At 56.3% G+C, this 23668-nt stretch overlaps 8 protein-coding genes across 8 annotated transcripts; 5 read left to right on the forward strand and 3 right to left on the reverse strand.

Annotated features, from left to right (window-relative positions):
* Positions 1 to 82: 82 nt before the first annotated feature.
* Positions 83 to 2128, reverse strand: L226DRAFT_457458 (P-loop containing nucleoside triphosphate hydrolase protein; the record flags this gene model as incomplete). The annotated part of the gene is made up of 5 exons (XM_067675371.1): positions 83 to 680; positions 732 to 1168; positions 1277 to 1827; positions 1883 to 1899; positions 1998 to 2128. The coding sequence occupies 5 exons, from the start codon at positions 2126 to 2128 to the stop codon at positions 83 to 85; spliced, it is 1734 nt and encodes a 577-aa protein (XP_067538695.1).
* Positions 2129 to 5884: 3756 nt separating this feature from the next.
* Positions 5885 to 6385, reverse strand: L226DRAFT_457678 (progesterone binding protein; the record flags this gene model as incomplete). The annotated part of the gene is made up of 3 exons (XM_067675387.1): positions 5885 to 5945; positions 6015 to 6204; positions 6271 to 6385. The coding sequence occupies 3 exons, from the start codon at positions 6383 to 6385 to the stop codon at positions 5885 to 5887; spliced, it is 366 nt and encodes a 121-aa protein (XP_067538696.1).
* Positions 6386 to 6767: 382 nt separating this feature from the next.
* On the forward strand, positions 6768 to 7842 carry L226DRAFT_531501 (uncharacterized protein). The gene has a single exon (XM_067680093.1). It carries the CDS (start codon positions 7070 to 7072, stop codon positions 7775 to 7777), a length of 708 nt encoding a protein of 235 aa, XP_067538697.1. The 5' UTR covers positions 6768 to 7069; the 3' UTR covers positions 7778 to 7842.
* A 126-nt stretch (positions 7843 to 7968) lies between these two features.
* On the forward strand, positions 7969 to 9587 carry L226DRAFT_284177 (NAD-P-binding protein). The gene is made up of 8 exons (XM_067673583.1): positions 7969 to 8045; positions 8105 to 8301; positions 8377 to 8472; positions 8524 to 8674; positions 8741 to 8932; positions 8990 to 9201; positions 9254 to 9512; positions 9569 to 9587. Exons 1-7 carry the CDS (start codon positions 7997 to 7999, stop codon positions 9386 to 9388), a joined length of 1032 nt encoding a protein of 343 aa, XP_067538698.1. The 5' UTR covers positions 7969 to 7996; the 3' UTR covers positions 9389 to 9512; positions 9569 to 9587.
* A 143-nt stretch (positions 9588 to 9730) lies between these two features.
* L226DRAFT_567815 (glycoside hydrolase family 105 protein) lies at positions 9731 to 11245 on the forward strand (the record flags this gene model as incomplete). Its single annotated transcript, XM_067684081.1, has 7 exons — positions 9731 to 10020; positions 10074 to 10130; positions 10188 to 10309; positions 10363 to 10446; positions 10500 to 11008; positions 11067 to 11099; positions 11159 to 11245. 7 exons carry the CDS (start codon positions 9731 to 9733, stop codon positions 11243 to 11245), a joined length of 1182 nt encoding a protein of 393 aa, XP_067538699.1.
* A 101-nt stretch (positions 11246 to 11346) lies between these two features.
* L226DRAFT_457148 (uncharacterized protein) lies at positions 11347 to 14121 on the reverse strand (the record flags this gene model as incomplete). Its single annotated transcript, XM_067675353.1, has 10 exons — positions 11347 to 11421; positions 11486 to 11705; positions 11771 to 12068; positions 12119 to 12331; positions 12387 to 12551; positions 12613 to 12777; positions 12837 to 12895; positions 12956 to 13499; positions 13560 to 13631; positions 13692 to 14121. 10 exons carry the CDS (start codon positions 14119 to 14121, stop codon positions 11347 to 11349), a joined length of 2241 nt encoding a protein of 746 aa, XP_067538700.1.
* Positions 14122 to 14941: 820 nt separating this feature from the next.
* L226DRAFT_457147 (uncharacterized protein) lies at positions 14942 to 16516 on the forward strand (the record flags this gene model as incomplete). Its single annotated transcript, XM_067675352.1, has 6 exons — positions 14942 to 15031; positions 15091 to 15255; positions 15308 to 15407; positions 15545 to 15807; positions 15868 to 16359; positions 16412 to 16516. The coding sequence occupies 6 exons, from the start codon at positions 14942 to 14944 to the stop codon at positions 16514 to 16516; spliced, it is 1215 nt and encodes a 404-aa protein (XP_067538701.1).
* Positions 16517 to 18759: 2243 nt separating this feature from the next.
* On the forward strand, positions 18760 to 22928 carry L226DRAFT_456767 (uncharacterized protein; the record flags this gene model as incomplete). The annotated part of the gene is made up of 15 exons (XM_067675321.1): positions 18760 to 19274; positions 19327 to 19568; positions 19619 to 19652; positions 19700 to 20357; positions 20412 to 20692; positions 20744 to 20952; positions 21043 to 21320; positions 21387 to 21419; positions 21479 to 21516; positions 21577 to 21753; positions 21811 to 21960; positions 22019 to 22189; positions 22251 to 22434; positions 22491 to 22646; positions 22707 to 22928. The coding sequence occupies 15 exons, from the start codon at positions 18760 to 18762 to the stop codon at positions 22926 to 22928; spliced, it is 3348 nt and encodes a 1115-aa protein (XP_067538702.1).
* Positions 22929 to 23668: the final 740 nt, after the last annotated feature.

Genomic DNA, 23668 nt, shown 5'->3' on the forward strand with positions numbered 1-23668 from the left:
TTCACTGCGACATCATGTCGTCAAGGGTGGGGAGGCGGAGGGGCGAATGGATTGGAAGGGCAACAGGTGATGAGTCCACGAATCAATCGGAACACTCACAGCCTTGCAGCGCCGCGACGCTGAATTCCTCGTCTGGAATCGAGTCTGCAAACTTCTTCGCCAGTGCAGCCAACGTCGCTCCATCCAGCGGCTTCGCTGAGTGCTTCGCCTCCATGATCTCCGCCTCGACCGGTGGTGGCAGGTACGCCTGGTTCAGCAGTCCCGCGTCGCTTACAGTTCGCGTCCTCTCCTTACCCTTCATCGCGCGCGTGCTCTGGCCAGCCGTGGAACTCGTCCGAGAACGCGTCGGCAGACCATCCGGCAGCGAGGGAAGGGGCGACAACGGACTCGACGATCCTGACGGGGACGTGGGCACGGACGAGAATGTGCCCGAGATCGAGGAGAAGAGCGTGGAGCTGGCGGACGAGGCCGCTGAAGGAGATGGCGGTGTCGGGCACATGGGGAGCTCAACGCTGTCGAGGTCGCCCTCGATCGGTACATTGTCCTCATCTGTCGAAGGGAAGAAATTACGGAACAGCAGCTCAGCTTGCCACTTGGATGCGTTCTTGAACTCGATCCAGACGTCCATGCGTCCAGGACGAGACAATGCGGGGTCCAGGCGCTCAAGGTGGTTCGTTGTCCTGATGACGCAGTCAGTACGACGGAGGTGCTAGAGTTGCGACAATACATACGCGAACAGCAAGCGGCCTTCAGACGCTGCAACACCATCTAGTGCGTTCAGCAGTCCACTCAAGCTAAGAGTGTTAACATCTGACAGCTGATCGTTCTTGCGCACCCTGCTGCGCGCAGTTGACGACGTGCTCGTGGTTTGCTCGGTCGGCTTCTCATCGGACTTGCCTTCGGGGTTACCTGTTGAGCTGCCGTCTCGCGATGTGCTGCGCGTAAACGCTGCATCAAGATCCTCGAGGAGGACTATGCAACGCGCCGGAACGCGTCCCATCAGCGTGGTGAGCGTGCTGTCGTTTATCCAGGACGACGATAGGGATACGACGTAAATGTCAAGCATCAACTCGCCGGCGATGGCGTGAATGAGCGAACTCTTCCCCGATCCGGGCACACCGTACAGCAAATATCCTCTCCGGAAGGGGATGCCACGGTCCGCATACCACTGTAAAACAACGTAACAAGTCAGCACTGGAGAAGCAAGCGGAGGTGAAGGATGAAGTCTAGGTGCGTGAAGCGATCCCTGTCCCTCCTACACGAGTAATGAACGTACCTTTTCAGACTTAAGAAAGTCCTTCGTGTCTGCCAGAAGCATCTCCTTCACACCTGGATTGAGGACGATGGACGACATCGGTCGCTTATGGCGCGAATCTGTCCATCTCCAGCAGCCGTGAGAGTCGGCGAAATAAATCTGTATCCGGTGTACCGCCTCGGCCTCGTACTCCTTCTTGGCCTGCAGGACGAGCTGCTTGAGGATGGAGTTGTTACGCGCGACGACGGACACTGAGATGACCTCGCTGCCAGTGTCGCCCTTACGCCAACGCTTTACACGCAGCCAGTGGCCGCGGTAGTAGATGGTGTGGGTGGTGTTCGATGTCGGCTGGAAAACGACGCGCGTCTTGACGCGACCAGGTGCGTCCTCATCCTCATCCTCCTCATCGCCAAACGAGTTGTCAGCTATGCGGGAGCCGAAGCCGGGCGTGGAAGAGCGGGTCGTCGTTTCAAACTCGCGGGAACGTTGCCACTCCGGCCGACGGGAGAGCCAGAGCATGAGCCAGTCGTAGGGGTAATCTTCCTCGGAGAAGTGGGCGGTAAGGAAGAATGCTGAAGGGAGAGGTGAGTCAGCGTGCGACAACCTCGGGACCGGAGTGAGGCTCACAATTAATGAAGTGTGACCTGGAAGTGGGGCGTCGTCATGTACATATAGGGTCGGTGAGCAATGATCAGTTGTGTTGGCACGCCGCACAGCGAACAGGGACGACTGGGGGACGTACCATCCTGAGCTTGCGACGCGTCGAGCAGTCTCGACGGTGCCACCGAGGACGACGAGCTTCATGCCGTCAATCATTGAGGAGCCGCCTCCGCCGCCGACGAGGGGCTGCACGAGGGAACGAAGGGCGTCCATGAGGGTGTATTCTTGTGCTGGGGGGTGGCAGAGCCAAAGCTACGGGGAGGGCGAGGGAGGATATGGTGGAGGACGGGAGAGAAGACGGGAAGGGGAGATGGTGGGGGAAGGGAGACAAGTAGACGGCGCTTGGGAAGAAGCGTCGAGGGCGGTAGACGATCGGGTCGTATGTCCTGTGGCGGTGGTATGTGTCTCTCGATCCGGCACGCTGCTTTGACTCTGCACGCACCGAGGAGACACAACCAATGCTTTGCTTTGACTCGGTGCCACCACTGTGCCACCCAGAGTCACCTCGGACGCGTGTTGGTGGCGGGACTCGAGGCTGGCGTGAGCAGTCGGGACGGGCGAGGGAGAGAGCGGGAGCGGGAGCGGGCGTGAAATACGCCACGGCCCTGCGCAAGTCGTGCAACGTGTTCGCTAAAGTCCGCGTGCGCACTCCCGGCCCCAGGCTCAGGCAGTCTCAGCCTGAGCACTCCCGCCAGGTCCCGCAGCTGCTCGTGTCCCGGATTCAGCACAGAGTCCGACCCACGATCTCCTCCTGCCGCATCCTGTCCCTGTTTCCAGGCTGCCACCCTCCGAGCCGCATCGGTGCGCACATCCTACCGCACTCGCAGGCCGCCCGTGATTTAGACTCTATCCTCGACAGCATGCCCGCCCTGCTCGTCGCTGGCCCGTCAAGCATGTAAGCGGGGCGGAGGGAGTGCGGCTCGGGCGTGAAGGAACGGAGGAAACAATCGCGAGCAGAAAGCGGCAGGGCAGGCCCAGACGATGCGCGGGGCGTATCACGCGTTCTCGCGTCCAATGGCCGCATCACATATTCAATATTCCCCAGCCCCGCCTGCCCAACACTCGGCCCCAGCAAGCCCAAACAAGCAGCCACGAACCCAAGCCGACACTCAGTCCCCGTCGCGCCGACTCGTCCGAACTCCTCTTGCCTGCCGACCCTCTCCGTCGTGATCAATATTCGCTCTCGGTCTAACGTGTACTGGCGCGTCTCCCAAGCTCATGCTCGGCCGCCGAGAACTGGAATGTACCTGATAGGTACCGCGAACCCCAGCTTCGCAGAGTAGCGCGGCTGCGGCTGCGGTTGTCTCTGCTCGTTCAACCTGGACATCTTAGTGGTAGTCTATCGTTGGACGTGGGCCGCATCGCGGACACACACATGGACGACAGAACAGCACTAGTGCCAACCTCCGGTAGAGGATCCATGGAAGAAGGCGAGCGTCGCAACGCGTTACGACAGTCCTCACGCTTCGCCGACAACGAGGTACGCCTCCGTTCGTCATATGCACAGTCTGGCAATGCACTTACTCACCCCTTCGAAAGATGAGGAACGCGGCGCTGGGGCGGCTCTACGCGGCTAACTGGCGTAGTTCCAGCATCATGCATTCTGCTCCGGCAAGTTCGGCACGATCTTGCATTGAAGTTTGAACCCTTCGACGCTTCCCTTGCTGCAGCTCTCAGCAGGAACAGGAACTCCTGTAAGCTGCAGCGCAGTACTGCGGCAAACTCAGAGCACACTTTCTGCCGCAGCATGCGAATCGCACAAGAGACCAAGTTCTACGAATGGGGTATTGTATTTTGATTCATTCACTGCTCGTCCGCAGACTGCCTTCGTGAGTCTTGGCCTCAAGGTTTTCATTTCGTGCAGGCGCTCACGTACTCGGTTTCACCGCATACTCGCCCATTGCTGAAGACTCTGACTGTGATCGATGGTATCGGCCTATCGGTTGCATGCGGCCTCACACGTTACCTGGACACCCCCAGACCAAAGACCAACCACATGCGCCCTTGTGGTTGTGGTTCTCGAGGCGAAGCTTCCGGACTACGTGTCCGCGAACAGTGACCACCACGCGTCACCGCAGTAACACTGCCCGGCTTCTCAAGCTCTCAAGTGTGGCCAGGATGGGAGTAAAACGTCCTTATCTCCGTGACTTTCAACTCCGCATCAGCCGGAGCATTGGCAAATCGCAATGTTCAATACGATCCCCCTTCCGCACGTCAAAGGACATCGCACTGAGGTCTTAGTATTCGCCCACCGTATCCGTGTTGATCTGGATGTGGTGACAGACGCATAGATGGCCTCCACATGTTGTGCTTGACCTGTGCAAGCCTTGTGGCAAGCCGTCCAGGGACAAGTCCACGCCGGCTTACATAGTCGTGTTATGTACCAAGTACATCGGCAAGGACACTCGTCGAAAGATGAATGAGGGAAGGGCAAGAGATGGGAAAGTGTTGGAAAGGTGTCCCAAATACTTTGGATCTATCTGGTCAGGTAATTCGGGAGGTGCGTTTTTCCAACGCGTCCAGCACGAATAGCAGTATACTTATTGCAAGGTTGGACAGGTTGATGAGGACCCCAGCGACACTCCATAATATGTCTTCTCCCGCGCGACCGCCGGGACGGCGGCTAGCCTCTAGCTTCGGAAGTCAGAATTGGAACTCGGCTCTCGGAGGAAACTAGCCCATTTTCCAGCTTCTCGAGGGTCCGAGACTTCTGGGCATGGGCATTCGGCGGCCGTCAGAATCTCTCTCGCTAATTCCATCAAACGTTCCTCCGTCCGGCGTCGTCTTCGTTCGCCGCTCGATGCTTGAGTATGATGGATTGACACTAGACTGTATCACGTACCTGGTGAAGTATCGAGGTTTGTTCTCACCGCCTGTATCCCTTGTATGTCGTACGTAGGTCGCCAATCTATACATATACAGATCCATTCTCAGGTCCGCTGCACTATAGGCTGAGCAAAGTGGACTTACGTGACGTGATAGACCCAGGATGTCGCTTCACGCTGCTTGCACAACAAATGAAAAGCTTGAGCTCGGTGAGGAGAAAGCGTAGAGAATGGAGCGGAGCTAACTTGTGTTGAGCGGTGCCGGTGAGTGCGGAAGAACTTCAAGGGGGAGCGAAAGGCGTCTCCAGGTCCCAGGACCAGGAACATGATGGAGAAGACTTCATCCAGTCAGCAGTAATAGATTCCGTGGAGTTGACAGCACGCAGTTGTACACGAGAGCTCTTTGGCTGACGTGGAGACCTCGCAAAATGTAGGCATTCCGAGAGAGCCTCGAAGGAGTACGATAAGCTGTCGATGCACATTTGTCGCACGAGCGGAAGATAACGCAGTAGCAGCATACAACATGGAATGCGCCACGTACACAATTCGTACTGCTGTCTCCTATCCTGTCGTAGACGGCTGAGAACGATGCTACAACAAAGGCGGTCACGGGAAATGAGCACTATGTAAGGAGGCAACGCAGGTTCATAACATGCGCACTCAACCAGAAGGGTCACAACCTGTTACACCTCAAAGTGATTGTTTCGTTGCAGCTCAATAGGCTCAATGACAAGATGTTTGCAAATGGTCAAAGAGCAGCATGCCGAAGGCGCGAGAGCGACGGTTGCATGCGCAGGTTGATCGGAGTGATGATGACGACCACGAAGCCACCATATATTCTTCGCAGAATGGATGTCTATAGAAGCAATTCATACACAACACAGCATATGACACATGCGCACCTACAGGGACCAATTGTAAACTGACCCCAACGATATGCCTGTCGGCTTGATGCATACCGCCCTGTGCAGCCTGCGGGGCAAGCGACGCTATATCCGTGAGCAGCAGTGCGGGGGTACTTACTGGCACGGAGTGAGCATTCCAGAGCCACAACTGACGGCCATGAGGGGTTTGGGAATAGCAGAAAGGATGTGATCCAGCTCGATGATACAATAACTTGTACAGCACAGCGAATCGTCCCAAGTCAGAGCGCAGAGGTAGGAGGAGGTAAGTCAATGACTTTCCCGACGATGTTGTATCGTTTCCTGAAGTTGGGGACGCGGGTACCGGTCAGTGACTATCACGAACACGGGGAGACAAGTTGAGATACGTACGAAAAGAAGTCGTACCAGTCGTTGAGGGTCTTCATATCACCCTCGGATAGCGTGCTGTAGTCAGACACGGCATCCTCGGGCTTGAGGCTGGACATGCCGAGGGCGCGGGATGCGTCCTTGCCGGCAAAGAGGTTATAAGATTTGCCCTTGCCATACGTGTCTGCCTTGCGCGTGACGTCGAAAACGGTAGCTGGAGGAAGGCGATTGCGTTCACACCATGCCACGGGATGAGGAAGGGAAGAGATGAAAGGCGCACCTTTGATCGCGACGTATATGGGCTTCGAGGGATCTGAGCCGTCGAACGCCTTGAGCTGTTCGAGCGTGAACGGATCGTCCTTGGGCGGGTCAAGGTCTGTCTTTGGGGGCTGCATGACGGATGTTGGCTCGGATTTCTGGACTTCGGACTGCTGCGGGGTGGACTGAGAGTGTTGATTGCGTCTGCGGAGGATCTGCTCTTGGTACTTGCGCTGCTCGTCAAGGGACAGGCCTGAGCTGGAGCCGTGTGCGTGGGACTCGGAGGAGTTGTTGGGGGTGCGGATGAGGACTGACTTGGCGAAGTAGGCAAGGAGGGAGGCGACGATGAGGGCGAGAGCGAGAGCAGCGAGCATGGCTGGCGGACGCTGCTTGTGCGCGAAGTCGCCGTGAACACGATCGATTTCACGAGCGAAAAGAGCAGACGCGGACGCCGGACCGTCCGCCTACATATACCATGTACTGATATACCACTCTCTGGTTACCCACCGCCACGTACGTGTGTAACGCTATGCACACACTTGCGTCGTACCCGACGCCACCGTCTTGCAATCCCACAGCTGTGAGAACAGGTCTGTTCCACCGCGCGCGATCACTGGCAACAGGCAGAGTACAAGAACTAGGACAAGAGCACGTGTAGCGCCCTGGCTGCTTCTCCTCCAGTTGCCCCGCCTTGAGGCACACTCACAAGAGCATGTCTTGCTTCGTGCGTGTCTTCTCCGGATCGCTCGGTCTGTCATATAATACAGCTCGGATGCCCTCCATACCACATCAGCCACCGACCGACGAAGTCCATCACCACAATGACCATCGACATGCACCCACAGATCCATCCCTGCACACTTGTCCACTATGCCGAGTATCCCGCCACGCCATACTCCCTCGTCGACGCCGCATTTGACCATCTGCCCCCAGCAGGCAGGGCGTACCTTCTGGAGCAGGCGCGGTACTCCCCTGGCATCCCTTACCTCGCTTACAGAATCATGGAGCAGTTCACAAAGCTTGCCGCCGAACTCTACCACGCGCTCGCGAGCACAGACTACATGCTTGCGCAGAGAAGTGCTCAGCGGAATGTTGAGCAGCGCGGACATCCGTCCTCAGTCCGTCCTACCCTCGGACTCTCCTTCGAGCCCATTGCCTCCCCAAAACGCGAGTGCGTCCTGGGCGCGGAACAGAGACGCGTCCTGGGGGATTGGATGGTCAGATTCGACGCGCTCATATGGCTGGAGAACATGGCGAGCGGTCGCCACAGCGTGGCATTCACACAACACCAGCAGCAACAGCGCGACTTGCAGCTTTCGAGGATACTGCACGATGTCAACCGCTGGCTGGTCGAGTGGGACAATCAGGGCAGGGGTTGTGGGAGACGGCCAGGGACCGCCAAGGTCTCGAGGAAAATGTCGGCTGAATTGGCAGAGGAGGTGAGCAGGGAGGAGGTGAAGGAGACCGGTGTGGCGCCGAGGCGGGCCAAGAGACTGAGGAGCTCGCAGGGATGGGTCGCGAGGGCGTGAGTTTAACCACATGCGCGGATGCTGTATGTTATGCTATGGGTGCTATTAATGCTACTAGACGGGTGATTGAATGAGTTACTCGTGTGATGACCCCGAGGTGCGCACGATCTGATCTGAGTAAGTAGCCGCCGGGGGGTCAGGCTGCACTGACGTCACGCGGACACCTATAATTACAACTACTCCCAGTCTTTGCATCTCTCACCGGACTTGTCGACAGCCATGCCACAGAACGATGCAGAGACAAACCTCCTCTTGATTGGAGCAACAGGTCCGTGTCTACTCATCGTCCTATATTCCCATGACAATATGACGGATGGAACTCGGCAGGGTACATTGGAGGGGGTGTGCTAAGTCGCCTCCTCGGAGACGGAAGATCTGCAACATTCCACGTCACAACGCTCCTGCGCAACCAGCAGAAGGCTCGAGACCTCGAGCCCTTTGGCGTCCATGCAGTTGTTGGCTCTCTCGATAACACCGATCTACTCACCCATCTGGCCAAGGAGTCCGACATTGTTATAGAATGCGTGAGCCCTCCTGCTCCAGTATAACTAGACTCCGCAAGTTGACATGATACAAATTGACACCACACATGCTCGAAGGCGGATGCAGACCATCTGCAGTCCACAAAGGCCATTCTCGCCGGGTTGAAGGAGAGGCACAAAGCCACAGGCAAGGTCCCTTCGCTCATCCATACAGTAAATCATCTCGCACATCTCTTCAAGAAATACAATCTCATGCCATGCAAGTCTGGAACAGGTGTCCTGGTTGACAATGCAGCGGGCATGTTCTCCACGGACACAGTCTACTATGACGATGACCTCGAGCAGCTGGATAAGATCTCGCCGGACCAGCCGCACAGAGAGGTTGACCTCATCGTAATCGATGCTGATAAGGAAGGTGAGCGCCCCTTTGCAAGTCAATACAGGGTACCACGAGTAGCAGAAGACTGACTCATGGCGGCAGGGTACGTCAATGCATACTTGATCCTTCCATCGACGATCTACGGGCTTGCCAACGGGCCGCTGGTCGATGCAGGGATCATGAATCCCCAGTCACAGCAAATACCGGCCTTGATCCTCGCGAGTCTTTCGCGCAAGCGTGCCGGTATGATCGGGGAGGGCAAGAACATCTGGAACAATGTGCAAATAGATGATAGTGAGAGCGCGTTCTTCTTCAGTGCGGTGTCTCGAACGCGACTGATCACATTCATAGTCGTACACCTGTATGAGGTCATCTGGGACGCCATACTAACGGGCAAGAAGATAGGGCACGGAAAGGAGGGATATTACTTTGGCGAAAACGGAGAGCACAGACTGCACGACGTCGGCAAGGCCATTGGGAAAGCGCTCAAGGAACTGCGGATTGCGGAGACAGATGAACCGTCGACGTTCACGAAGGAGGAGCTGGATCTATTCTTCTCCGGGGTGAGTGCACGGCCTACCACCCTCGTAGCTCTTAACTAACCGTTAAGCTTAGTCGGAAAGTCTAGGGACCAACTCGCGTTGCCGAGGTAGGAGGGCGAGGGCCATTGGATGGAACCCTAAGAAGACGACGGAGGACATGTTGGCCAGCGTCAAACCCGAAGTCCAGTACATGCTCACGAGAGATTAGAAGAAAGGGATGTAGACGGACATGTGTGTACGGCGCGGCGATCCCGTTCGGAATCAAAGTCTAGGACATAACACGGAATGTTGCGCGGGCCGGCGCCCCAACAACCGAAGGCGTCTCGTGCCAGGTATGCGTCAAGTACCGTCGACCGGGATTGACCCACTGAAGAGTCTATCCGAGCAGGCTCAGCTGCGCTACTCAGATGACCAGTTGCCGTCATTCTCGAAGGTCTCATGATCACGTCGACTGCCGGCCAACTGTCACTACTGAGGAGTATAAGCATAGGTAGACAAGTCGAGATGAAGGTCGTCGCTCCGGTGTCCTCCAACTGTGTCCATACTCAAAATGCTTTCCTTCTTGTTGCTACTTTCTCTTGCAGCGAGTCATGGTTCGGCAGTGACTACGAAGCTGCCTGCTTCTTATGCCATCTGGGCTGCCGATTCCGCCATCTCTCGAGGACAAGGCGACGGTTTGGGCTCGAACGGCGCGCCTCTCGTCTCGTATGAGCACGGAGAGTTCCAGTGGGCCTTGAGACTCTTGTATGAAAAGACCGGAAATAGAACCTACTTCGACTACATCCAGCAAGGCGTGGATCGCGTGGTCACTCAGAACGGGACCGTCATTGGCGGGTACGGGTGAGTGGTCTATTATGCACTAGATGTCTCCCTCTTGACAAACCTTTGGCTAGATTCACGACGGATTACCAGCTTGATCCCATCCGAACGGGTCCTACATTTCTATACTTGTATGTGTGTTGTTTGGACATTCTATGAACAGAATTTCATCTTCGGCGCGCACATAGGTATAGCGTTACAGGCCAAGAGAAGTATAAGATTGCCGCAGATCAGTACAGGAAGCAGCTCGAGACGCAGCCGAGGACAGCGCAAGGCCAGTTTTGGCACAAGCTTCGCTATCCCAACCAGGGTAATGTGGACCTTGTCTCCAGAGTGATGGAAGATTTTAACAGTGAATTCTAGGCTGGCTCGATGGAATCTACATGGGCGACGTATTCTACGCGCAATACACTCATGATTTCCAAGTTTGGAATACGTCGGCATGGGGTAAGTGTACACCGCACTCAACACCCGAGGGTTACTCTGATGTATCCCACCAGACGACATTCAGGCCCAGTTCACGCTTATGTACCGAAACACGCTTCAGAACGCGACGTCTCCGCCCGGTTTGCTGTATCATGGCTATGACTACTCGCACACTGCCACCTGGGCATCGCCAGACCGAGGACACTCCCCGGAAGTATGGGACCGAGCACTTGGGTGGTACATGATGGCGCTGGTGGACACGTTGGATATATTTCCGCGTTCGCATCCCGGACACGACACCCTGCTTTCCATCTTGCGCGATCTCGCTCCTAGAGTCAGGGACGCGGCCGATGCCACGAGCGGGGTATGGTGGTTGGTCATCACTCAGCCAGGGCGCACGGGGAATTACTTCGAGAGCTCTGGTACGGCGATGTTCGTATACGCGCTTCTGAAAGGCGTGCGGAGGGGCTACCTTCACAACGATGGATTCGTGAGCGCAGCGAAGAAGGCGTACGGATATATGACGAAGAACTGGGTGATAGGGGATACGAACGGGACGATGAACTGGCTGAACACTGTGCAGGTAAGATCCTTCAGTAGGCCACGGATCCCTTTAGATTGACGACAGTCATTCTCTGCAGGTTGGAAGCTTAGATGGTAACGGGACGTTCGAGGTAAGCAACGCGCCTCAGTATAGTAGCTCGCTATGCTCATCACAGAGTTGGCTGTACAGTACTACATCAGTGTCCCCACCGACATCAACGACTTGAAGGGCTTGGCTGCCTTCACGCTTAGTAGCATCGAGTACGAAAGCGTGTAGCATCTTGATGGAATTTCATGGACCAGTACGCATCATATAAAACCTAGACAAGCTGTATATCACTACAACCCGAGACGATGTGAGTGCGTGGTTTCTGGCGATCACTGCTGCTGCAGGAAGACTGCAGCGTACGCAGGGACGACCAAGTTGCTGTTAGCCGATATTGTGACCGTCGTCTGCATTCATGAACACAGTCAGCACCTTGCGCACTATATTAGCAGTTGGCCATTAACAACTTACCTGCCACTTGGCGACACCAGCAGCACCACCGAAGTGACGCATGAAGTATGTACCGGCGGGGATGTTCGAAATGGCGAGGTTGACTGGAACGACATCCTTGTTGACGATGACTAACGTGGGCTTTTTGCCGTCGGTCGTGCTAGCATAGACACCAAGCACGTCCTCATCCCTGTTGGCCATGTTGACCTGGACACTCTTGTTTCCGAAGTAAGTTCCGTTTCTGCGTAGAACAGCTTCTCATTAGCTGATGGTCCCAGAGGAATGATTGCAAGCTGCTCGACGTACCCTCGGAAGAGCCAGAAGGCCAACCCTATGGGACCCTTCTCGTCCACAGTGCCCCAGTAAGTGGCGCTATCCACACCCTCGCGTCCATAGATACCGAGCTGGTCAACCGTAACGAGACCGCCAGTGATGTCGGTGTCGGCGGTGGAGCTCCACTCGGAAATGGAGAGCTTGGTGCCGGGGTAGTGCTGCGCGATGAGCTGCTGCATGCGTGGGATGAGCCAGACCGCGTTTGGGTTGGGCTGGCTCCACTGGGCTGGAACGGAGGTGCCGATGTAGGACTCGTCGATGTATGTGGGATCTGCGGTTTGACATGAACGCGGAGATTAGGAGTACGAGGGATAAGCATACCCCACAACGACTTCGTCATCCTGAGTCTGAGAGCCTTGGCAGCGGCATCGTTCGCGCTGGTATCGGCGGCGTAGTAGTAGTGGATATCGAGGTAGTCGAGGAGACGTTTGCCAGCTTTGGTCGATGCTGCTTGCATCTGGGTCAGGAACCAAGGGAGGAAGTCCTGGTTGTTATGTGCGGTGTTGTCTGTGTAGCCGATGCTGCTGGTCCAGTCTGATAGATATCCGATCAGTACGGCGTCGGAAGACTCCGAAGGAGAAAGGCTTACAGAACCACCAAGCGCAGGTGGACGGTGCGGCAACCTGGACATTGGGGAGGACGCTCTTGGCCATGGTCGCCGTGTCGACGACGCGCTGAAGCTCTTCATCATAGCCCATCGGATCGGGATGCATATCTTGGTGGGTGTTTGAGGCAATCTCGATCTCATTGTCGACTGTGTCATTCGAATCTCGATCAGCTACACTCTAAGAAGTTCATGGAACATGAAGACCAACCCGTTACGATGTCAGGCTTGTGAGTCAGACCGGAAAGCCACTGGGCAGCGAGCGACGTGTTCCATGGTTCGTAAACGTTGGTCTGCGGCAAGGGTGGGACCCAAGAGCCGTTCGTGAACTGACCATTGCCCGCGTCTGAGTTGTACGGATCATACGCGGCCTGTGCTGCGTAATGGATATGGGATCAGGACGTGGCTGAAGGCGGAAAGACACAAATAACACACCGGGGTAGACCGTCTTAGGGTAGGAGTACGAAGTGGAGTCCTTCGAGACCCAGTCCAAGCTATAGGTCGAGATTACATCAGGTTCATTGTCTTTGGAGGCGAAAACTAGGTAAACCTACGCAGGGACGGTGAGCAGACTCTTGCTCTGCGCACCAGAAACCCAGCCCATCCAAGCATCGGCGTCAGGCGGATCGGCGATACGGTTCTCGAAGTACCAATCATTGCCTGCATTGGTGAACTGACCGAAGGGATTGTAGGCCGTCACCGCGTTGCCACCCCAGCGGCTGATCGTGACACCCAACAACTCGATGTAGTTCGCGTCTGTGGGGAAGTTGACGCCGTAAATGTCGCTCGAGATGTTCTTTACGTTGCCGATGTTGATGGTACCATACTTGAGTGCGGGGATAGTGTGCGAGAACGTCGTGTTGTCCCCGGCGGTGATGACAAGAGAGCCTGGAGCGAGCGGCTTAGACATGGTGAAGTAGGTGATCGTGAGGGCAGGAGTATCCGGAGGCGAGTACGTGGCATCTTTCTTCAGAGTTACGGTCGCATTGTTCAACTGAGCGGAGATTTGGGAGAAATCGACGGCGCCCTGGGAAGTGACGGCGATGATGTTGCCAGCCAGAGGATCCGCTGAGAGAAACTCCGGAGTGACGATGATTTCTGCAGATGAAGCTATGATCAGTACTGTTAGATATTATCGGCAGAAACAGAGCCGCATACCCGTCAAGAGTACAATGTTGGTGACATAGAATGTCGCGCCACTTCCGCCGGCTTGGAAGTTGATACGATCCCCTACGAAGTTACGGAATGGTCAGCATATTATTCAATCTATCATGAAGAAATTCTCCTCACAGCTGTCCGCAGGCAGGACACCACCGTTTCCGGGCAGGTTACCAAAGTCGACTGTGATGGTGGTCCACGACGTCGAGGTGACGGAAGAGCTCATGGCGGACAATGGGATGCTCGCGGAGGAATCGCTGTCAGTCGACGACGAGAAGGAGAGGGAGACATCAGGCTGGTCGCCAGAAATGTCGAAACGCAGACCGGCGAAGTTGTTGGCGAAGGCGGTCTCGTCGTAGAGCGAAAGCGCAGCGTAGGAACCGGCGGTGACCGAGATGGCCTCGACACTTGCGGGGCCCGAGGTGGAGGCGAAGTCGATAGTGGATGACCAGGACCAGTTCTCCCAGCCAGATGCGAGGGCGCCGCTGCCGGGAGCGTAGACGGCTTCGTCAGCACCAGCGAGGAGGCCGAGGGCCAGGAGCACGAAGTAGCTCCAGATCATAGTGAGCTGTTACTAGCACTGTACGTTTCAGCCTTGCGAGTGCTTGTTGAGCTGAACGTGCTGGGCTCTTATATGATTTGCAGAAAGGCGTGCGGGCCGCTGGCGGGTGTGACGGCTTCGCGGGACGACAAGTTGTCAATCAAAGTAGTGTTGTCCAGCAGGTACTGCGGTATTGGTGTACATTTTGGAAGGTCTAGGGACACACATGATGGTCTGTTCCTCGAGGAGAAGTCCGGTTGTTGGGGGGGGCTGGGGTCATTTGCAGCCGAGCTTTATCCCAAATGATCCGGGAATGGCAACGGGTGCACAGAGCCAGATGGGCTGCTAGGAAGGACTAAGGCCCACGTGTCGAAAGACGGCGGGACAACAGTACGGGGTCTCGGAGACACACCGGCGGAATATGGCTGGGAAGTTGCACAGGTCAGCTGTGGGCTAGAAGCAGCAGGTACGGATGTACTGCTATGTAGTCTGGAGTGGAAGACATGCATGTCGTACGGAGAGGAGGTACATGTCGCGGGCATTGGCAAGTCCGGATAAATGAGCAGGGTTCGGTGCCGGATCCCACTTTCATCTGCATGTTCACTGCCAGCACCGACGCTTGTTGATTTATGGGAATGGAATTATTGTGTCCGAGGCTTGGAAGAGGAGTCCGAGGAGGGTGAGGAAGAGGCGGAGATGGCCGTTCCAACTTCAACTTCCAACTTTGCGCGTGTTGGCGTGGGCGCCTGTCGAGCACGGCTCACTCAGGACTGCCAGTGCCACTTCCAACTGCCAGGTCCTTCTCTCTCTCTCCAGCTCTCCTCCTCGACCACCCGCCGCAATGGACTCTCGGAGTCTGTCCGAGCAGGAGAAGGACATACGTGACCTTCTCCGACGTGCAGACCGTACTCCAGTTAAGACTTCCGCCCTGGTCAGTCCCCAATTATCTCTATGCCCATCCCGACGCTCATTCGTGCTTCGCATCCACAGCGGCGAGATACTCTCAAGAAACTCATCGACCTCGCCCATTCCCCGCATACTTCCCTCAAAATACTTGCAGCCACCAACCTCAAGTTGTTCATCAAAGACTTCCCCGACTTGGAGGACGATGCAATCAATGCCGTCTATGACCTCTGCGAGGATCCTGTATCGAATGTACGTGCTTCTCCTCCTCCTCCGGTCCTCCCGTGCGAATCCATTCCTGCAGGTTCGTATCAAGGGATACGCTGCCATCGTAGACGTGTCCAGAGAGCAGAACAAGTGGGTCAAACGCAACGCCGATGTGCTCGTCCAACTACTCCAAAGCGGTCAGTCTTCTGTCACTCCCTCTTTACTTCACGCCCGTGTTCGCAATACTATCACCACACATACGAATCCGCCACCGTCTCCGTATCACTCGCCACAATTGTGGCGCAAGTGCACAATGGCTAACATCCATACGCAGACGAACCTGACGAAGTTACATTCGTCAAGCGTGCCCTCACCCAGCACCTTGACATGGATCCAGTCGTCACCCTCGGTGTCCTTTGTGATCAGATTATACCTCCGGACGAACCCTTGGACGAAGAAGAACAAATCATCCGTGATCGTCTCCGCTCCCTTGTTCTCGCCTTCCTCGCCGTAGAAGCCAAGCGTCCGTTGGTTGAGCGTCATGCAAACGCCGCTGGAACTCCTGCCGAACAGCTTCTCGTCTCCGGCCTCTTCAAGGTACGTAACCTTTTGTGCGACTTGCCGCGAACAAACCTCTGAGAAGCTGGGCCGCCACAGGCTATTACGAAACTTTCCCCCGTGGACGTCGATACGATCGTCAAGGACATCATCTCCGCTCTTCCCTCCTTCAGGTCCTACTCTGCACGAGGCAAAGAGCTACTTGACCTGCTCCTTGGCCAGATCCGTGCCGCATTCAAGACCGACTTGCCATCGGGAGAAGTGAGCGGAACACTCAGTGGCGCCCGCTACTATCTCGATCTGGTATCCTTTGTCACCGTTGAGAAACGGTTGGCCCACCCCTCACTTCTACTACGGTTCTATTATACTTCCATAACGCCCAAGTCCGTCCTCCGTCGTCTGACAGAAGAGGACCAGGCATATGTGATCACCGCAGTCGCCGGGCTTGTCGCTGCGTGCGAAGAGGGTCCCAAGGTGCCGCCTACAGCACCTGCCGCCGACCTCGGGAAGGCCACGGGAGGCGTACCGAGTGTGGTGGACGATACTGCGTTACGGAGACAGTTCCCAGACGTTTGTGCCGTACTTCTCGAGGTGCGTTGGCCGTGCGAGAGATGGAAAACGTGAGATTGACTTGTCGGGCTAGACGTTCAGTGATATGAAGTCGGACCTCAGGCCATGGACCGCGTGTTTGACACTCGTGCAGGCTGTCGTTCGGGTGAGTTGTCAATCCTTCCGTGCTGATCGATAACCATAAGCATATACTGATGCGCCGTTTTCCAGCGTAAGCGCGACAACCGCTGGCAAATCCCTCACCATGTCACCTCCGCCCTCCGTCGTCTAGAGTCCCTCGTCGTACCGCAAGATTCACCTACAGAGACAAAGGCTGCGCAAGAGCAAGTGCACAGCGTGATTAGGGTTCGCAATGGGCAACTTCTCGTTCTCCCCGCATATCTCCAACGATCTCCTCTTCCTTTCTTTGATTTCTGCAGTCATTCCTTGAGCCGCTCAAGAGCTCGGCACCGGCAATGCCCAGTAGCAAGACGTCTTCGACGGATGCGGACGGACAGAAAGGTAACGTGAACCCCAAGGCTGCGCACGGACATGGGAATGGAGATGCCCAAGCTGTGAATGGAACCGCAGGTGACCGCGCATCAACCAAGGGCGACCAACGCAGGGTCATGAACGTGAACAAGCGCAAGCATGAGGGCTCGAATGGCGTAGCGACGCCCTCTGGTGTCCCAAGCAACTCGCGAGGTCTAGTCGTGAGCCCAGACAAGAACGGCTCATCAGGACGGCCGGCATCACTCCCTCCCCGACCGTCTGCTGCCACTGTGGCATCCAGTTCTGGTGCGCCTAGTGGACCACGAGCTGACAGGCAACGTGAACGCCAGGCCCCGCCACATCTCAAGAGCAAGGCGCCGCGCTCCTCTCCAGTCGCGTCGGACGCCCCTGCATCTACTACTGCGACATCTACCAACGACGTCGCCGGTGCATCTGGATCTACTCGAGCAAACGACGTTTCCCCTCGATCTGCAAAGAGACCCAGAACGGAGGAGCGCGGGCGTGGGGGACGTGGAGGAGGTGACGTGCCGGGCTCTGGAACGACGGCGAGTGGCGGCAAGGCTGTCGCGCCCCCAACGGGGACAGGGACAGGGGCAGGGAAGGGCAAGGGAGCAGAGACCTCGTCTTCGCCTAGGGCGGAGGAAGTCAAGTCTGTCCCTTCACTCCTCAGCCGTCTTGGCGGCGGGCCAACGAACGGCGGATCACCAGCGATGTCGTCGACGCCAGAGCGCGAACGGTCGCAACGCGACCGGGATCGTGGACAAGGACGGCGGAGCAAGCGCGGCCGCGAGGGCGACCGGGACACGGGTCGCGAGAGCGAACTATCAAGCTCGGTGACGATGCCATCTATCCCTTCGAAGCGGCGCGCCGACGAGCCTGTTGTGGTGTCCGCGATGGGCCATTCGTCGACAGCTCCTGCAGTGCTTGGCCGCCCAGGACAGCAGCAGTCCGGCGACCTGGACAAGGACCCGGTTGGCGGGTACAGCATACGCGGAGCGGCTAGAGCTGCGGGACGGGGATCGCCTGGTCTTGGAGACGGTGCGGGAGGGAGGGGTCCAGGTTCGTTGTTGGAGAGGATACAGGCCCAGGGCGATGGCGGACATGGGTCGAGGAGGAAAAGGACAAAGTACTAGGTACTGGCCGTGGTTGTGATGTGATTCTGTGCTCTCGAATTCGATGCTGCCCGCTGCACTCTGCTGTAATCGTACTCACCGAGGACGCGCTCGTGGGAAGATGCATAACGCTCGCGTGCATGCCACTGCCAGCCTGACGCGAACTTGAACATTCTTGCCTCTCTCTCGTCCCCCTCCTCTGCCCCGCCGCCCGTTCTTGGACGCGTTGTATACCCCTTGCAGGACACAGCGGGCGAATCTGGTACTGCCGCTTCTTCTACCGTAAGTTTGGGCGTGGCCGCAGACAGGCAACGTTGCCTCTGGGCGACCGCTGTGCGTATCGCTGGACTCTCATAGCCTGCCTGTCTCCAATTTCAGCCCTGAACACATCTGGTATGGTTCTGTGCATCTCATTAATGGGGTAGAACGCCTGACCCAATGCTCAGGATCTCCGTCCGCAAGCAGGACTCGGTCTTCCGCCATGGATCCAGAACCGTCTTCGCGATCGTCTCCTGCTCTTCCTATCCCCGTTTCGAGTCGCCAGCCCTATCTGCAGGACTCTCTCTCGGGATTCGTCGGATCCCCGGAGCAGATGGGTGCTGCCCCCTCATCCCGCTCGGTTCTCAACTCTTCAAGCCACCTCCCGAGAGACGTCCCCCGACCTAGCTTTCATCGCAGCGCCTCTACCATGACAGCGTCTCAAACCCCCCGGAAGAGCGATCGTCTTTCCCGCGTCCAAGAGCTCGCTGCCAGCTTCACTCGTGGTTCCCGTCACATCCGTCCGCCTGAACACGAGTGGACCGTCTTTGGCCAGCTTATGGCAGAAGAGGACGCGTTCCGCAATTCTTCCTTGCCCCGCTCTCCCGCCCCACTTCATTCGACCCCAAGGCACACCTCACCTCGCCCCATCACCGAGAGCGCGACATCCTCATCCTACTTCGACCACTCCGCATCCATGCACGGTGTTCACGACCCCTTCGAGACTGAGTACGGTCATTCGCACTCGAACAACCTTGGAACGAACATCTCCTCTCCTCCGGAGTATGCGTCTACCACCAATGGCGACTACAGTGAGTCTGATTCCGACGTCTCCCTCACCGAACGTCCTCGCTCTCCCTCCCGCTTCATCGAGCCCCCTCCCAAGTGGTACACACTCCGCAAGCTGCCCGCGTTGACCACCGTTCAGCGCAACATTCTCAAGTGCGCCATAGCATACTTTATCGGTTCCTTGTTCACCTTCTCTCCATATCTATCCGGCTTCATTGCGGACATCACCGGGGACAATCCTGGAGAGCGCACCCCTTCACCTTCGGGACACATGGTAGCTACTGTGTACGTCGTGCGGTTCTCGATGCAATATATGCGTACTCAGGTTGAGTTGCAGCGCCGTATACTACAATCCTGCAAAGACACTGGGTGCCATGGTTGAAGCCGACGTCTTTTGTATGATGGGTCTTGTTTTCGCCACTCTGGTCTCCCTCTCAAGTATGAGCGTGTACTGGTTCTTCGAGCTTCAGCCCGGTTGGGAGTGGCTCGCGGATGCGCTAGTCTTGTCCATGATCGGTCTCGGCATGTCCAGCGTAGCTTGGATGAAGGTCTGGATGGCGAAGCCGACGTTCAACACCGGTACGTCTAGAGTGACTGACTGCCTTTCACTGCGCTGACCTACTCGACAGCTTGCAGCATGACCGCTATCATCCTCTTCGTTGTGTAAGTAGTGCGTTACTTCTATTAGCCCAGTATTGACGGTTCTGTAGCGTGGTCAAGGAAGGCGGGATCCAGACCCTCATGCAAGTTGCCTTCATTGTGATAGTCGGCGCGGTCATTTCCAATATCGTATGTCTCTCGATATGGCCGCAGCGCGCGACAAAGGCTCTCCAGAACAACATGACTCAGACCCTTGATTCTTTCTCGACGCTCCTTGGCATGCTCACGCAAACCTTCCTTTTGGAGGAACCGCATGGGTTTAGCTCGGACAAGCTCCAGCGCGCCGTCACGAATCACCAGGCCTCCTTCACCTCGCTCAAGAAAAGCCTTGTTGAGGCGCAATCCGAGCGACTCTTCGGTGGACCCGGCAAGGTCGGTGAGGGCGCGCAGCTGCGTGGAAGCTCGGGTCAGGCATATGTCGATGCGATCGACAGCCTGAACAGGCTCGGGCAACACCTGAACGGCCTGAGGAGCGGTATCAGCATACAGCACCAGTTGATCAAAGGACACCGAGAGGGCAAGGTGACGTTGAAGAACCTTTCGGGGAAGAATCAGCCCTCTCCTGTGAGCAATGGCAAAGGCAAAGATGTTCCAGAGCAGAATGGCAAGCCCTCCGAGGACGATGAGGAGACCGCGATGCTGCAAGCTGCTGCGACCGTGTTTGGCGACCTTATGGATGACCTTGCTCCGCCTCTCAAGGCTCTCTCGGTAGGTTCTCGTTCGTTTTCGTTCAGAAGCACGCGAGCTGATGTTCTTCTTCAGACAACATGCATCTCGACTTTGAAGCGTCTTCGTGAAGCCTTCGTTCAACCTCGGAGTGACATCAACCGCACGTCTATGCGGCCGACGGACTTTGTCGAGATTGCTGACAGCGTAGAGCGTGCACTCTTCACCTTCGAGAGTACCTCAAATCATGCAGTCCTACGCATGTATCGTAGCGGCAATGTCTCTGGGATCGACTCGCGGGCCTCAATCGCGTCTTTGACATCCGACAACCAGATCCTCATGGGTGATGAGAGCGAGAACGTATTCCTTGCATACTTGTAAGAGCCTCTGTGCCGTGCGTTGACAAGGTTTGACATATCGAAACACAGCTTCATCTTCACCATGCAGGAATACGCTCGAGAATTGATTTCCTTGGTCGACGCCATGGGTCGCCTATGCAGCATAGAGCACGCCAACGCGGCACGCGGTGGCCTCTGGGGTCGGCTCAAGACCCTCCTCCGTTTTCCATGGAGGTCCAAGCGATCTCAACAGCGGTTCGCACGCGGTTCACGGGCAACCAGCATCCGCAAACGATTCTGTATGTACTTTTTTTTACCCAAGCCTCGTCGCTCCGATACCCCGACAGGCTTACTGATGCTCACCCATGTGTACATTGCTGCCATCATAGCCGCGTACTTCACCGAGCACAAGCCGCACAAGGCCGTGTCGTTTCCCAAAGTCACGCCGCATGCGCCCAACACCATACAGACCCCCGCGCGAGAGAACCTGACGTTCATTGGCCGGGTGAAGCAGTCACTGTGGGCGCTCGGCGCTCGGATGCAGCAGCAGGACATGAAGTATGCCGTCAAGGCCGGCATGGCTACCGCAATGTTGGCATCCCCTGCCTTCTTTGAGAGCACACGACCGATGTTTGTGGAGTATCGGGGAGAATGGGCGTTGATATCAGTAAGTGATCCCGCACATTGTTAGCGTTTCAGGCAAGCAGACAGCTGATTCACATTCGTTTCCCAGTTCTTTGTGGTGATCTCCCCGACGATCGGTGCTGTGAGACCGTTATTACCTCTCAGTCATATAGAGCACAGGCTGACCAATGCTTACTATAGACCAATTTCCTCGGCGTGCATCGTGTCTTGGGAACACTGTAGGCTTTCCGCGTTTCATGAGCCCCTCCGCCGAACGCTGATTCGCTACTATCCCACAGGCTCGGTGCTGTAACGGCGTTCGCGGTTTGGTCCGCATTCCCGGAGAACCCGTGGCTGCTGTCCATATTCGGGTTCTTCTACTCCATTCCCTGCTTCTATTACATCGTTGCCAAGCCCCAGTATGCGACGTCGGCGCGTTTCGTTCTGCTCACGTACAATCTGACATGTCTCTACTGGTGTGTATCAATCCTCGTCGTCGTACTGCGGGCTGCGCTGATTCCCTTGTAACTCAGCTACAATATCCGCCAGAAGGACGTGCCCGTGTTCGACATCGCCTACCAGCGCGCGCTCGCCGTGACTATCGGAGTTGTATGGGCCGCCATCGTCTCTCGCTATTGGTGGCCAGCGGAAGCTCGGCGTGAGCTTAGCCGCGCCCTGGGGGAGTGAGCACGTTGATACATGTAGCCGGAGTCGCCGCTGACCGTTTCCCGTGATACGTAGCTTCTGCTTGAACATCGGCTGGCTGTATACTCGCCTGGTGGCATTCAACTCGTTCTCTGATGAGGAGTTCCACCTGCACGCGGTCAACGACGAAGACTCGCCCACCGAGGAGTCCCATCTTCTCCATGTCAACCCGGCCATGACCCAGTCGATTCAGCATTTTATGGCCATGTAGGTTCCCTTGGGCTCATCGTATGTCTCGCCCGGCTGACTGTGGATGCGTCTGTTGCAGGGAACTACACCTGCAAATCAAGCTCATTGAACTGCAGGGGCTGCTTGCCCAGACGCAGCATGAGCCGCGTCTTAAGGGGCCGTTCCCCGTCCCGCTTTACCGATCAATCTTGACGAGCCTGCAATCCATACTGGATAGGCTTCATAGCATGCGCTGTGTGACGTCACGAGAAGAGTGGCATACAGTGGGTACCCTCCGCTTGTGTCAGACGTTCTTCAACTAACTGTGGCTTGCTTGCAGACTGTCAGGACTGACTTCATCATGCCAGTGAATAGAGAACGACGGGAGATGGTTGGGAATGTCATCTTGTATTTTTCTGTCCTTGCCTCTGCCTTCCGGCTCAAGTCGCCTCTTCCCCCGTATCTACCGCCTGCGGAGGACTCTCGTCTGCGTCTCGTAAGTTTTCCATCTTCTTGCTTTCATGCGCAGCAACTGACGGTGATGGGATCGTGTCAGGTCGAGGCTATTCGCAAACTGGATGTTGTACGCAACCGAGACGTCAAGGGCTCCCGGCACCTACTCTTCTTCGCGTATGCACTGACGATGAAGGCGGTAATCCAGGAGCTGGACTACCTCGGTCGGACGCTCCAAGATGCGTTCGGTGTTATCGGACAATCCCGTGAGGCGTTCGAGAGCCTTTTTGAAGCCCCGTCCGATTCGGCAGTCAACTCGGTCTAGTTCCCATCTTGTACTTGTTATCCTTATCGCAAGCTATTCTTCTTGCTGCATTACATGACTTGCCTTCATCTATACGATGAACTCAGCTCGAAGCACATGCTAACCCGGTAATCCACTGTTTTGTAGATCTATCGGTACGTGTGTTAGCCCGCATTTGGTTTCGAAGTAAAGGGCCGGCAAAAGGTATGAATCTAGCGGACGACGCGGCGGCCCTAGGTGCATGCCAGCATTGGTAGAGGTGCTTCCGGCGGCTGCTCCATTATGGATTGTGGCAGGTCGAGTTCTCGAGATGGAAGGCAGGCAAATAGGTATGGCAGCTATTGAGTCTCGCCTCGCTGTTAGAGAAAGCCAGAGCGCCTCCGCTATGGACCTTGTGCAGGGAGAAATGCGTTATGAAGTGAGTTCTTACCTGAGTAGTTTATTGAATGACGGTCAAGTAGTTGAGTAGCGAGAGGTGCGCCCATGGGGAGAAGCCGAATTTGATGATGATGGGACTGATCCATGGCGCGGGCGGTTGATGGCGGTATTACATGTCTCTCAAATATCCCACTTCGCCCAGCCAGCATCGCTCTCCAGCAGGCTTCGTCCTAGTAGCTGCCCACATCAAGCTTCCTCTCCGCTCAGGCCTTGCTCATCGACTGTCGCTTCTCTCTCCCAAATTGTGTTGCCAATGATCATGTGCTCTTGGTGAGCGCAAGAACCACGGTGTCCACATGGAAGAAGCAACCGTCAACGTATTC

The sequence above is a fragment of the Lentinus tigrinus genome (genome assembly GCF_003813185.1).
Source record: "Lentinus tigrinus ALCF2SS1-7 unplaced genomic scaffold L226scaffold_5, whole genome shotgun sequence".
Taxonomy (NCBI): Eukaryota; Fungi; Basidiomycota; class Agaricomycetes; order Polyporales; family Polyporaceae; genus Lentinus; species Lentinus tigrinus.